At 46.5% G+C, this 15,000-nt stretch overlaps 1 protein-coding gene across 1 annotated transcript in view; it reads left to right on the plus strand.

The window, feature by feature from the left end:
* ATP2B1 (ATPase plasma membrane Ca2+ transporting 1) overlaps positions 1–15,000 on the plus strand; it is a gene marked incomplete in the record, with an annotated part of 2,275,481 nt that overhangs the window by 290,375 nt on the left and 1,970,106 nt on the right. The window contains 2 exon segments of the mRNA XM_044087859.1: positions 6,743–6,997; positions 7,112–7,237. Coding sequence (XP_043943794.1) covers positions 6,743–6,997; positions 7,112–7,237 — 381 coding nt within the window.

Genomic DNA, 15,000 nt, shown 5'->3' on the forward strand with positions numbered 1-15,000 from the left:
TATGGCCATTCTGAAAAAAATGAAGAGATAAAGATGGAGACAGACCATACAAAGCTAAGCATTCCGATGACTCTACCGCTAAGCCTTCCGATGACTCTACCGCTAAGCAGGTCGTCAGTTCTCCGGAATTCAGTGAGGCGCTTTCACAGCCCCTGATGCCCGATTCGATATCTACGCAGGCCTCTACCGAGACCCTTTTGGAGCCCGGTATGCCACAGAAATCTTCATCTTCCAAGTGTTTGACTGTCTCTGCCTTGGCTGGGTCCAGAGCCGCGACCCAGGTACAGCTTCCGAGGGGGCCTTTTGCAGTACCGAATCTAGACAAAAAAAAATTATGTCTTCTCATTAGACTACCGTTTCTCTCAGACTGACAGATACTCTTAGGCCTAGAAGCCAGGCCACTTCTGGAAAATCCGCCTCTAGCCACCATCTTGCTCCTGTTCCACCACCCCAAGCACAAATGCCTAAAATGGTGGAGGATCTCATCTCCCTTTTTAGAGGTAGTCAGGCTGCAACTTCTAAAAGGAAAAGACATCCTTCTCCAGAAATTATGACAGAACAGGATTCTGAGGAATCTGACTGTTCAGATTTTGAAGAACAGCAACAACGTCTAACTGCTTATGAGGATTCAGATGCAGAGGAATCCATCCCTTCTGCCTCCCCTCCAGAAGACCTACCCTTTGGGGAAACCCTTCACACCCTCAGGGAACATTTCCAATGGGAATCTCAAGATTTCCCCAGTCTAAGAAAAGACTTGGAGAGTTTCTGGACCTGCTGCACAGACCCCTGGCCATCCCCCTTGTTTTAGAAGTGGTGGATGATGTTTTTCGTGCATCCAGCTTAGATCCCGACGCCCTCCCACCTGCTCCCATTAAACCTGACCAGTTTTAGAGTACCAGATTCTCACAAATACCTCTACAGAAATGTTGCTGCAGACCCAGAGGTAATTACACAGGGACCTAAAGGAGCTAAGACTAGTTCTGCCCAGAATCCTACTCCTTCTGACAAGGATTCCAGAGCTCTGGACAGATGGGGTAAAAAAGTATACACCTCTGCAACCTAAACTATCAGAGTACTTAACTGTCAGTTCCATATGTTAAATATCAACACACTTTGGAACTATTAAAACAAACTATTTCAACCTTTCTTGACTGTGCCAATTCGAAAAGGTTAACAGATTTACTGCACTCTACTTTTCAAGTGGCCATACGCTCATTACACTGTGGATATGATGCCCTAGAAGCCTCAAGCAGGGCAGCAGTGTCAGGATCTGTCATTAGGAGACATGCATGGTTGAATGAACAACCTCTCCCTGATCATGTACTTAAAGAGATGGAAGACAAAGCAAAATCTATGCAAACTGTAAAAGATTTCTTTTTGGGTTCAACCTCCCAGGTTCAGCAGGAACTTTACCGCTAAGCACTGGTCCTTCCCTGCACCTAGAAGACAAGGCCAAGGTAAGCCTTTCAGGGACAAACCATCCAGGCCCCTATCCCAGGGCCAGCAGGGAAGCAAACAGTGGACCACTTCCGCCTTAAAGGCAGGGAGTTCTAAGCCACCCTTCTATGGCAAAAACTCCCAGTGACTCCCTCTCCCTCCCTTCACAAAAGCTAGGAGGAAGGCTCTCCCACTGCAAAGAAAATTGGCTTTGTGTAACAAAAGACCAGTGGGTCTTAAGGATAATTTTTTAGGGATACAAATTCTGTTTCAGCGAACTCCCAATTCCAAGAGGGTCCCCAGACTTGCCTCCATATCAGTGGGCAGATGCATTGAAACAGGTCCAAACTCTCATATCCCAGGGGGCAGTAGAACCTGTCCCCTCCGATCAGACAAACTTTTTTTTTCCAGACTATTCCTTGTTCCCAGAAAAGAGGGCACTTGGTGCCCCATCCTGGATCTATCCATTCTGAACACCTCTCGGGTGGTCCCCAGATTCAAAATGCTAACTTTGTAGCAGCTGCTGCCTATGCTGACAAAGAATCCTTAGCTAGTGACCCTAGACCTAAAAGATACCTACCGCCACATCCCCATAAGGGAATCCAGCAGGAAATTCCTGTGCTTCAGAGCAGGCTCACAACACTTTCAGTTCTCTGCGCTACTCTTTGGCTTATCTACTGCACCCAGAGTATTCACCAAATGCTTAGCCCCAGCCGTAGCATTTTTCAGACAGAGAAATGTACAGACTTACCCTTATCTGGACGACTGCCTCATTCAGGCAGAGTGCAAAGAAAAGCTGCTCCGGGACCTTCTTTTTGTCAAAACCCTCCTAACTTCCCTAGGGTTCACCATCAATGAGAAGAAATTAAAGCACAAACACCTTCCAGGAAGATCATTTTCTTGGGAGCACTGCTGGACACATCATCTCAAATTGCCTTCCTATCCCCAGAAAAGCAGAGCTTCCTGCCCCTCTACTTTACCCAGCTGGCTTCCAGAAGTCACCGCACTGTGAGGAAGTTCCTGCAAGCCCTGGAGTACACGGCATCTTGCATCCTTCTAATCCCTCTAGCCAGGCTTCACATGAGGAAGCTTCAGTGGTATCTAAAGAACCTTTGGTGTCAGCACTCACAGCCTCTAGAGACCTCTCTCCCTCTAATCCCATGTATAAGGGCCGAGTTTCTCTGGTGGGCAGGGGCCTGTGCCAAGAACAAGGGTCTTCCCATCACCCTCCTCCCTACCGGCCAGACCATCACTATCGACGCCTCAGACGTTGCTTGGGGTACACACATAGCAGGCAGGTGCACCCAAGGTCTTTGGGATGCCCAGCACCTTCTCTTATGCATCAGTCAGAAAGAAATGATGGCGGTACAAAAGGCTCTGACATCCTTCAAACCCCATCTCAGGCCAGGGGTTCTCCTTGTAAAAACAGACAACACCTCAGTAATGTGGTATATCAACAAACGGGGGGCAATCTTACCCTCTGTGCAGGCTAGCCATGAACCTCTGGCTGACAGCCGCCTCCATGGGTCTACACCAAATTGCCCAATACCTACCAAGTGTCAACAACACCCTGCCAAACCACCTAAGCAGAAACTTACTAGACCCCCATGAATGGCAGCTCCACAGAAAAATCTTTCTGCAAATCACTCAGGAGTGGGGAACTCTGGAGGTGGATCTTTTTGCTTTGCACCTCAACCACCAGCTGAAAAAATTATGTACCAGGGAGTACCACCACCTAGTGTGAAAGGTGGATGCCTTGACCTTACTCTGGAACACTCCCTCTTTGTGTACGCTTTCCCTCCTCTGCCTCTTATTCCCAAGGTACTGACCAAATAAGGGAGGAGAGACCAAAGGCCATCCTAATTGCTCCAGATTGGCTCAGACAGCATTGGTACCCCTTACTGCGCAGCCTGACTTTACAGCCCCCCAGGCAGCTTCCCCTAATCTCAGACCTCTTGACCCAGGTGGGGTGGGGGGGATACTGCACCCAGACTTGCAGACTCTCAATCTTTCAGTATGGCTAGTACTTTAAAAGCAAACAAGGGGTCCCTGTTAAGCAAACAGGTCCTAGACATTATCACAGAGGCAAGAAGGCCCAGCACTAGAAAGTCTTACGCAGGGAAATGGAGAAGATTCTGCTCCTGGAGCCAGTCCAGAGGGGGGCAGTACCTCACATTCTTCCATCCCTCTTATCTTGGACTACCTAGCCGAGTTACTCAATAGTGGCCTATCCTCCTCTTCTATTAAAATCTGTGCCTCAGCCATTTCACCTCATTTCGATTCATACATACCCCTCTTCTCACATCCTTTGATTAAACAGTTCCTCAGAGGGACTTCTAATATCAGACCTCCCAGAAGGCCTCCCACGCCATCTTGGGACCTGAATTATATTTTAGAAAAACTAACCTTACCTCCATTCGTACCTGTTGCTTCAGCAGAATTGAAATACCTCTCCTGGAAGACTGCTTCCCTACAAGCTATCATCTCAGCCAGAAGAGTTTCAGAACTTTAGGCACTCGTGGCTGCTGAGCCCTTCATTATTTTCTATGCAGACAGGATCTCCCTGTGGACTAACCCCTCCTTTATGCCCAAGGTGGTATCTGATGTGACCCTCAACCAGGCCATACATCTACTCACCTTCTTTCCCAACCCTCAAAACAAAGGGGAAAGAATTCTGCACTCACTAGACATGCACAGACAACTCTTACTACCTGGACTGTACTAAACCCTTCAGAATAGCAGACCAGCTTCTTGTCAGCTTTGCCCCAGGGGCAGATGGAAAGCCAATTTCTGAGCAAACCATTTCCAAATTGATATCACACTGTATTCATTTCTGCTACAGACTACATGGGCACCCCCCCCCAAGTCTATTCGTACCCATTCCACTAGGGCAGCCTCCACTTCCACAGCCTTCCTCTGAGGAGTCCCCACCAGAGTCAGCTTGGAAGCTGCCACTTGGACCATACCTTTACAGAGCATTACCAGTTACCACCTACCTCTTTTTTCTAAGTCTTGGGCAAGGTTTGCCTCTGCAGTTCTGCAGGGCTTGCTGACCCATGCCTAGGGCTCTAACCTATCCTTCCACCCCACTCCTCAACTTTGGAAATCCTCCCACAGGTAATGACTGCAACAGTGAAACACGAAGAACGTAGTACAGTTGTGTACGCTTCACGTAAATGTCAATGTTAGTGTATTCACTGTTGCAGTCCTGGTTTCCCTCCCTCCATCCCCCTTGTATCCTCTTTCCCTAGGGGGATGTAAGCTTCCCACGGTGGCTTTTACCCACCAGAACCACTTTACCTTATTTCCTTGTGCTTCTGACAGGTTAGGGCAAGAAAAACTGATGTAATGACAACTGCTGCCTTGCTTTATAGCACTGACAACCTGACATCAGACCACAGGCGACTGCAGCTGATGCAGAAAACCATTGACTCTGGTATTTGGGCTGGCCGTGGGGTACCACAGCAGGGATAACCCACAGGTGATGACTGCAACAGTGAATACGCTCGCACATCTACATTTATGGTAAGTGTACACAACTGTACTTTCTGCTTGGAGCCTCAGCACAATGTCTCTAATTACCCTGGTTGTGCAAAATTCCATGTGAAAGCCCTGAAACATAGGACCAAAGTATTAGCCGCCCATATGGAGTCCTTGTCTTCAGTTTCCCCGATGGCTTTGCAATACTCTGGTACCGTGGGACCTACACAAACACGAAGACAAAAAGACTAAGGAGACTGATATTTTTGAGAAGGCTCCAGCTCTAGTCCATAAGTTGACGGACCCAGGTGATCTGCCTTTGCAGCCCCATGGTCTAGCGACTCCTAGACCCAAACCCTCAGGCTCGACCCTTCAGGAGGCTCGCATGGTTTCTGTCCTACCGATCACTGGTACTGTGATACAGACAGTCAGGTCTGAGATCACTCAACAGGCCTATACTTCCAGTGTTCTCTTTGTGGGTCTCAAGGGAGATGCCCTGTCTACATTGACTACTGAAACCTTAACTGAAGTCGTGGTCAGACAACTGCAACCTTAGGTTGTCCCTTTTAAACGGACACCTAAACCGATGTGAGCTACTACCTTTTCTTCACCCCCACCTTCAACCCAAGACCTCCTAAAAATAGCACAGGAATTCATGACCTTCATGAAATTCAGAAAGCCGTCAACACATTTCTGTGAGAGAAAATTTGCTTCAGTACCCTCCTTATTTATTAGGAATTGTATTGCAGTAGTGGACCTGATGGTGAATATAGTGCAGTGTAATGCTACAGTTTGGTCTCTCTCCAACCTTTTATCCCTCATTTGTTGGAGTGCTGGTTGCTGTTGTCTCACTCATGTCCTGTTGAGATTGAGTAGAGGGGTACTTCTTAACCTTTGAGGCTTGTTTCCTAAACAGGCCTAAGAGGATACTTTACCTGTCGTTCTGGAGGCCTTTCCTAAGGCTTGAAGATACATTTGTTGGTAACATTGCACCGCCCTGTAATCTTTTTTTTGGTGTGCAAACTGCTTTTGCCTTTACAGCCAATTATTATTTTAATGTCTTTGGTTTGGGGAGGAGACCTGCATTGCTCTGGGGGCATCCAGTGTATCTGAAAGTGTGTAAGGAAGAATAGATATCTCTGCATGTGGCCAATCCCAATGTATAATGAACTTCATTTTAGCATTGATCCCATTATTTGAACATATGCTGTCAGGGTGAATATACTTGCTCAGCTGTACTTTACTATCTGTGTCACCTTCATGAGGGCTGAATAAAGGAATACCTTTAACAAACTAGAAATTCTCAGAGTAACTTGACTGTTTTATCAGTTGACAAGACGAAGTAAAACTGTGGCAGGCACTGTCAGGGTACATTTTATTGTAGCTGCTCCCATCATGCTGCATATTTTAAAAATGTCTCTGAGCGTGGCATTTGTGAAGCAGGAGCATCATTAATTTGCACTTCTAAGTGCTGAAGCCGGATGTTCAATCTGGAAGTATGTTAGGCTGGAGGAAGTCAGTCTTATTTGTACCCTGGCTTTAATTAGTTTTAAAGAGCTTTTTAGAATTCTGCTTATTTGATATATTGCTGTGAGAATTCTCTTTGTCATGCTCTGCTAGTGTGAAGCATCTCGCAAAGCTATATTGCGTTTGCATGGACTGTAGTCATCCTACCTGTTAACTTGGATGTAGTTGTTTGAGAATGAACATTTAGTATAACATGGTCTTTTGTATATTAGTTTAGATTGATTTTCTTATTTTGAAATAACTGCGTTTATTTGTGCATGTGCATTTATTTGTCTATTTTTTTTCTTCCTGTTTATAGCGTGTGGAGCAGCGGGTGGAGCTGAAGATGAAGGTGAAAGTCAAGCTGGGTGGATTGAAGGAGTTGCAATACTTTTGTCAGTTGTCTGTGTAGTGTTAGTAACTGCTTTTAATGACTGGAGTAAGGAGAAACAGTTTAGGGGACTACAGAGTCGCATTGAACAAGAACAGAGGTTCTCCGTCATCAGAAGTGGTCAAGTCATCCAAATTCCTGTGGCAGAAATAGTCGTAGGTGACATTGCACAAGTTAAATATGGTAATCTCTTTTTTTTTTTTTTTGTGCATGCACGTCCAAGACTGGACTGTATGGAGTTCTGTAAAATTTTATTTTATGTTATGAAAGCAAGTTGAATGTGCACTTAAATTACAGGTGACCTTTTGCCTGCTGATGGAGTCCTCATCCAAGGAAATGACCTGAAAATAGACGAAAGTTCTCTTACTGGGGAGTCTGATCATGTAAAGAAGAATTTAGACAGGGATCCGTTGTTGTTGTCAGGTAAAATTTTGAAAATTTTGGAAAAGACCTGTTGTGCATGTGAATACATTTACATGCTGTCTGCTTTATCACACTGACCCATTTTTCTTTTAAGTCTCGACACGTATGCATCTGTCTTGTATTTAAAATTACTGTTTCTAATCTGTATGCTGATCTCTCTTAACAGACTGAAATATTCAGGAAACTTAACCTCTGATTCTTTTTGTGAACAGTCACGTAACAGCCTTTGGGTTATCCCACCTTGCCTTGATTCTCTTGTCAGCCTGAAAATTAAAGCAGTGGTTTGTCTTCCTTATGCAGACTATTGAAACCCCCTTTTGGCGTGCTCAGGTGTAGTTATTTCCCTGACTTCCCCTACTTTGCAAAACTGGTGTACATTTACTTCATTTGCTGCTTCTGTTACAGGAGTAACGCACGATGTTCATCATTTGCTCACTGGTGCAATATCCTTAAGTATATTATGGTTAATACTCTGCAAATGGTGTACTATTGGCCACCAGCTTCCAAAGCGTAAGGACATCTTCCATGTGCCCAAGTTGTCAACCAGATGGAGCAGAGCTGAAGAAAGAGTGGTTTGGATGTCAAACACTTCAGAGCTTTCCTGCTACCAAAGAACACTCCTGTTATGAGCTTTAGAGGGTAAACTGTTGGCTAAGACTTCTCTGTTGTTGGGCAGATCAGGAAAAAAAAAACTTCCACATCTTATTTTATAACTAAAACTTTTAACTTTCTGTAAAATTTTACATTTAAGCTAGAAAAAAGTATTTTACAAAATTTCCTGTAACTTTTAGTCACTTTTGGTTATGAGCATTATTTTTTGTTTTTGAGGGGAAAAAGTTATTGAAACTTGTTTAAAACTATTTAATGTTAAGTTGTCAATCTCGCCTTCATTCTTGCTTGATGGGTTCGGAGCCGATCCTCGGCTCCGACTCGGCACTTGCTTTAGCTCGAGAACTCCTTTTACCAGCTCGAGGCAGCCCCATATCCCATGATGCAAGGCAGTAAGTACCCAGATCTCGTTTGCCGCTTCGCTTGGGAGGTCTTCTTTTTGCCAGCTTCTGGTAAGTTGTTCACTTTTGTGATTTTAAGCCCCTTTAGTCAAAAAAACTTTATATTTATAGTTTTAACTCTAGTTTATACCTTTTCTGACAGAAATTTCCTGTCTCCGTTAATTTTTAGTTAGTCTGTCTTAAAACCCTATCCCATCCCCCCCCCGTTAGGGTGTGTGTGTATTGGTTTTATACAATACCTTTTTGGTATTTTATTTAAGTTAATTTGACTGGTGTGTGTGAGTGTGTTTTTCGGCACCATGTCAAAGGAGAGGGTCTCAGGTTTTAAGAAGTGTGACTCGTGCTGTCAGAAGATGTCTCTGACAGACGGTCACACTTCTTGCCTGTATTGTCTGGGCCCTCTTCACCTGCAGGACTCCTGTGCTATTTGTCACTCCTTCAGCCAGAGAGTCCTGCAGGAGAGACATAAACTGGTTCTTAGGGGCCTTCTTAAGCCGGAGGGCTCTCCGGCTAAGTCGGCTCCATCAAAACCAGCAAGAGTTTCCAAGGCCCAGGCTTCTGTTCCTAAGCCTGCGGCCTCGGCTCCGACTCGTACTGAGTCGAGATCGGCTCCGGCTTGAGCCGATTCTGGCTTTACAAAGCACTCGGCACCGATGGCTATCGGTGCCGAACCTATTTTGACCACTTCGATGTCGGCTCCGATCGGCTCCGACACCCATGTGGCACAGGCATCGGTGTCGGCTCCGATCGGCTCCGACACCATTACTTTGGTGGCTGTATCGGCTCCGGCTGGAGCCGATACATCGAGACGTTCTGTTGGCTCCGAGAAGTCGGCGCCGTCAGGATCTGTAGTATCGGCTCCGATGGCTCATTCCAGGAAGAGGTCGAGGTCTCCTTCCTTGGAGCCGATACTTTCGGCTCGGCCCCTCTTCTATCGAACGGAGCCACCGGAGCCGATCTTCAAGGTCATCCAGGTTGTCAGATCATGACCTAGAGAGAGTGGTCAGTAGATTACTCAAGTCACAGGTACTGGCCCAAATGTTACACAGTCCGTCTCAGCAGACGACTGTTGGTCCACACCCCGTTACAGTTCCTCCTTCAACTCTACCCCAGAGTTTGGAGTTGGAGTCTTCGGGCATGGTTACTGCTACGGCTGGAGGACGGATACCCCTTCTGTTCCTTCAGCCTCTACTCTTATCTCCTCTTCCTTAGAGGATTCGTGGTCGGGCTTCCATGGTCTCCTCCGAGGGTGAGTGGCATCGGACCCTTGTCCGAGCCCGCTCTTCCCCTTGGAGCCTCGGCCTTGGTGAGCTCGGCTCCGACATCTGCCTCGGAGACTTCCCTTTCGTGGCCCCTGGAGTTCCTACCTCTTCGGAGCGGGTTCTCTCGGACCTGCCTGGGAGGGGAGCATTCGAGGTGATGAAGAGTGTACTGGCCACTGGTATCAGTCAGCAGTCTGTTCCCGTAGCTCCTCCCTCTATAGTACCTGTTGACATCTCTGCCACTTCTCTTGCTACAGGACCCAGAGATCCTCCGCCTCAGGTTTCCCCATTGGGAATTTCCCCTCTTCCGAGGATTCTCCTGATGTTTCGGGAGATCCTGCTAGGAGAAGGACTAGTAAGAGGAAGCATGTAGACTCCCCGAGTCTGTCACTTCGGATACTGACTTTGATGAGTCAGAGGGATCTCCTAGATCCCCCTCTGAGGATGTCTCCTTCTCAGACATCCTAGAACTTCTGAAACAGAGGGGAAACTGGCCCACCAACAATCCCTCTGAGGATGAGTCAGTATACCTAGAGGCGTTTGGATCTCGGCCCTCCACCTCCTGGGTGTCTCCGCCTTCGACCCCCTGATGCAGGTTATTGCACGAAAGGCGTGGGCAGCTCCTGACTCTGTAGAGCCAGTCCCTAGGAGGCCTTCTAAATTTATCACTGCCCCTAGTGACAAACAATTCCTTACCAAGGGTGTCCCCGCTGATGCCATGGTGGTGGCTGCGGCCACCAAAAAGGAACTTGCAGATCCTTCCGTGCCCGTCCATCCTCCTAATAAGGACTCTAGGACCATGGATAGGTACGGTAAGCGGATGTTTTCCTCAGCGACCTTTGCTATGCGTTCGCTGAATTACCTATGTCACTTCACCAGACTCCAAAGAGATATCCTCAAGGAGCTGGGAGAAGATCCTACAGCTGCAGGGGTCCAAGAAAAGATTGCTTCGCAGCTAGGAACCCTCAATTCCATTGCTAACTCCTCCATGCGGCTAATATCTTATGCTGCGGATGGAGCGAGTAGAGCCGCAGGCACAGGTGTGGCTCTTAGACGCCAAGCCTGGATGCGGCTATGTGATTTTGCGGATCCCTTTAAGGCGTCCTTCACAAATTCTCCCTTTGATGGGTCAGCTTTGTTTGGCCCTCAGGTGAAGGAAACCTTGACCAGGTGTGAGCAGGACGGCAAGACTCTTTCTGCTGTTGGAGTCCGTTTTTCCACCCCTTCTAGGCCTTATCCCAAAGGACAGAAGGGTGGGAAAATGTGGTTCCGTAAATCCCAAGGAGTCACGCCGGATTCACGTGGTCAGTTTACCCCTAGAGGCAGAGGGGTAACAACAACAGGCCGCCGCTCTAGAGGCAGAGGGTCCAAGAACCAGGGAAACAGGGAGCCTCTCTCTGATAAGCCCTTTCAGCATCCCTGAGGTGTTGCCCGGCTGTCCCTCCTTGGAGGCAGTCGGGAAGATTATCACTGTACCCAGAAGCCTGGCATTCCCTCACTCAAGACAGATGGGTACAGTCGATCATATCCAAGGGTTACATAATTCCTTTCGAGGAAAGTCCCTTCCCTCAAGTTCCCTTCCAGATGTACCACCGGTCTAAGGGACATTGCAGAGTTAGAAATCGCAAAACTACTGCAAAAAGAGCCATTCAGCCAGTTACAATAGACCATTCAGAGCCGGAATCTACTCAAGGTTCTTTTTGGTCCCCAAAAGACGGGAGACTGGAGACCAATATTGGATCTCAGCAGACTCAACAAGTCTGTCAGGAAGACAAGATTCGAATGGTCACTCTTCAGTCAATTCTGCCCTTCTTACAGAAGGACAACTGGATGTGCTCAATAGATCTTCAGGACGCGTACTATCACATCAAAATTCACAGACGCTCCAGAAGATTTCTCCGCTTTCGGCTGGGGTCCAGTCACTTCCAGTTCAGAGCCCTGCCCTTTGGTCTCACTACAGCCCCCAGAGTGTTCACCAAATGTATGGCAGTGGTAACGGCTCACCTGAGACGTCAGGGATTCCAGGTGTTTCCGTATCTCGACGACTGGCTCCTGTCAGCCACCACCAGGCATCAGCTTATACAAGCCAGGGATTACACAATAGACCTGTGTTCTCATTTAGGCATCTCAATCAACTTTGAAAAGTCATCCTTATCGCCCTGCCAGTCTATTACCTTCATAGGCAAACTTAGATACTGTTCGGATGTCAGCTACCCTTACAGAACAAAGAGTTTCAGACATTCAGACTCATGTCAGGATCATTCTGGCCAGCAAGAAAGTACAGGCCAGAATGGTTCTAAAGGTATTAGGTCTCATGGCTGCGGCCATTACTCTTCTTCCCCTGGCTCGGTTCTACATGCGCCTCCTTCAGTGGATGCTGTTCACACAGTGGTCATACCAGCAACTCCCAATGCGTCACCAGATTCTGGTGACACAAACATGCAAAGAACATCTTGCTTGGTGGATCACATCGTCTCAGGTTCACCAAGGCAGGTGCTTTGTACCTCCGTCCTCGATAGCCACTGTCACCACGGATGCCTCCCTGATCGGGTGGGGGGGTCATTATCAGGGCAGGATGGTTCATGGGACGTGGCAACCGTTCGAGTACCATCTGCACATAAATGTCCTGGAGATGAGAGCAGTGCTTTTAACGTTGCAAGCCCTCAACGACTTTCTTCCCGTAGGGACAATTGCAGTCCACACAGACAACATGTCTGTAGTTTGGTATATCAACAAACAGGGCGGAACCAAGTCCTACCCCTTGTGTCGAGAAGCTCAGACTTTGGCAATGGGCGATCTCCTCTCATCGGTTTCTGGTAGCAACGCATATCCCTGGGAAAACCAACATTATAGCGGACAGATTGAGCAGAGCTATCCTCATGCCTCACGAGTGGTCTCTCAAGCAATCTATAGCGGAAGAGATTTTTCTGGAATGGGGTCGTCCATGTTGCGATCTTTTGCTACTCCCCAAAACAGCAAATGTCCAGACTTCTTCAGCCTCTTCCCTCTATCAGGCCATCCCCCCAGAGACGCTCTGACCCAGGATTGGCCCCAGGGACTTCTTTATGCATTCCCTCCATTTCCTCTGATCCCTCAGGTGATCCAGAAAGCTACCGTTTTGAGAGCCAAATTGATTCTCATTGCCCCTTACTGGCCTCGACAAGTTTGGTTCCCGTTCCTCCATCATCACCTTTTGGTGCAGCCGTGGCATCTGGACCCAGTGCCAGATCTTCTGATTCACCAATCGGGTCAGCTGCATCGGTCAATCCCTTCTCTCAATCTCACAGCATGGTTGCTCCACTTCCTTCCTTAGCCAGGCTTCCTTTGATCTCTAACCCAGTTAGAGATATTATTGTAGCTTCACTTAAATCCTCTACCAGGAGGATTTACACAAGCAAATGGAAACGTTTCTCTTATTGGGCTAAGGCCCAAAATATTGATCCTTTTACTGCCCCTGTTCAGGCAGTTCTGGACTTCTTAGCAGAGATTTTTCATGCAGGCTCCTCTTCTTCCACAGTCAGAGTTCAATTGGCTGCTATTTCTAATTTTCATGTCGGGATAGCAGATCATAATATTATGTCCCATAGGCTCTGCAGGGCCTTCTTGAAAGGAATTTTCCTACTAAAGCCTCCAATCAGGAATCCTCCTCCTCAGTGGGATCTAAATTTAGTGCTGACATCCTTGATTCTTCCCCCCTTCGAGCCAGCTGTTTCTTGTTCCCTGAAATATCTTTCTTGGAAAACGTTATTCCTAGTGGCTATTACATCTGCCAGGAGGGTGTCTGAACTTCATGCTCTTTCGGTTCGACCCCCCTATTTGATTTTTCACAAAGATAGAGTATCTTTGAGAACCAATCCATCCTTTTTACCTAAGGTCGCTTCAAAGAACAATCTGAATCAATCCATTGATCTCCCTGTATTTTTTCCTAATTATTCAGATAGAGCTGAACAAAACTACATTGTCTTGACGTCCACCGTCAGCTTAGATATTATTTGGATAGAACAAAAAAATTTAGAAAATCTGATCAACTTTTTGTTTCCTATGCGGATAATAAAAAAGGCCTTCCTGTTTCTAAAGTGACTTTGTCCAGATGGCTTTCTTCGGTCATCACTGAAATTTATACGATCAGGGGAAAACAGCTGTGCTCAAAACCTAAAGCACATTCAACTAGGAGTTTAGCTACTTCTACAGCTTTTCAAGCTAGACTACCTTTGGACACTATTTGTGCAGCGCCACTTGGGCCACTCCTCACACTTTTGTTTCCCATTACAAATTGGACTTGGCCTCCAGGGACAGAGCCAGTTTTGGCTCTACAGTCCTCAAGAGTTTGTTCCATTGAGCCACCCAGGATAGAGGTGCTAGGGACGCGGTCCCATCAAGCAAGAATGAAGGTGAGATTGACAACTTAACATTAAGAAGTTATGTACCTACCATAACGTTCCATGTTAGTTGTCTTCTCTGCCTTCTTTCTTCGACCCTCCCTCCTTACCCCTGGCCTGGACAGACCTTGTATAAGAAACTATTATGCTAAAGACCATTCAGACCTGGTCCTTTTTCCATCTGTAAGTTTCTTCTTCCTTTGGGAAGTAGTTTTATGCTTGGTGTTATTGCCCTTTGTCAACAAACGAGATCTGGGTACTTACTGCCTTGCATCATGGGATATGGGGCTGCCTCGAGCTGGTAAAAGGAGTTCTCGAGCTAAAGCAAGTGCCGGGTCGGAGCCGAGGATCGGCTCCGAACCCATCAAGCAAGAAAGAAGGCGAGAGAAGACAACTAACATGGAACGTTATGGTAGGTACATAACTTCTTATTTTTTCTAACTTAAAGTTATTTTAAATTACTTTGGGGGGCTGGTTGTGTTTAAAGTGCCGTCCACTGTATTTTTTGGTGGAAAACTATTTAATACTTACATGTTTACCAACATTTACTGCCAGGCTTCCCCAGGATTAAGGCATCTTTTTTGAATTCACCTTGGAACAACCTACAGTGGATATAAAAAGTGTACACGCCCCTGTTAAAATGCCAGGTTTTTGTGATATAAAAAAAATAGACCACAATAAATCATTTCAGAACTTTTCCCACCTTTAATGTGACCTATAAACCTGTACAATTCAATTGAAAAACAAATATGTTAGGGGAAAAATATAAAAAATAAAAAACTTGCAATAAGCTGGTTGCATAAGTGTGCACACCCTTAAACTAATACTTTGTTGAGCACCTTTTGATTTAATTACAACATTCAGTCTTCTTGGTTACATACCTGCCATCAGTTAGAGACTCTGATTAACACCAAATAAAGTTCAGCTGTCCTTGTAGGATTTTCCTGACATTTATTCAGTTGTCTGCCACAGCAAAAGCCATGGTTCACAGAGAGCTTACAAAGCACCAAAGGGATCTCATTGTTGAAAGGTATCAGTCAGGAGAAGGGTACAAAAAATTTCCACAGCACTGGATACACCATGGAGCATAGTGAAGACAGTCATCAAAAAGT

Source organism: Protopterus annectens, chromosome 11.part0, assembly GCF_019279795.1.
Source record: "Protopterus annectens isolate FY-2018-M chromosome 11.part0, PAN1.0, whole genome shotgun sequence".
In the NCBI taxonomy this organism is placed as follows: Eukaryota; Metazoa; Chordata; order Ceratodontiformes; family Protopteridae; genus Protopterus; species Protopterus annectens.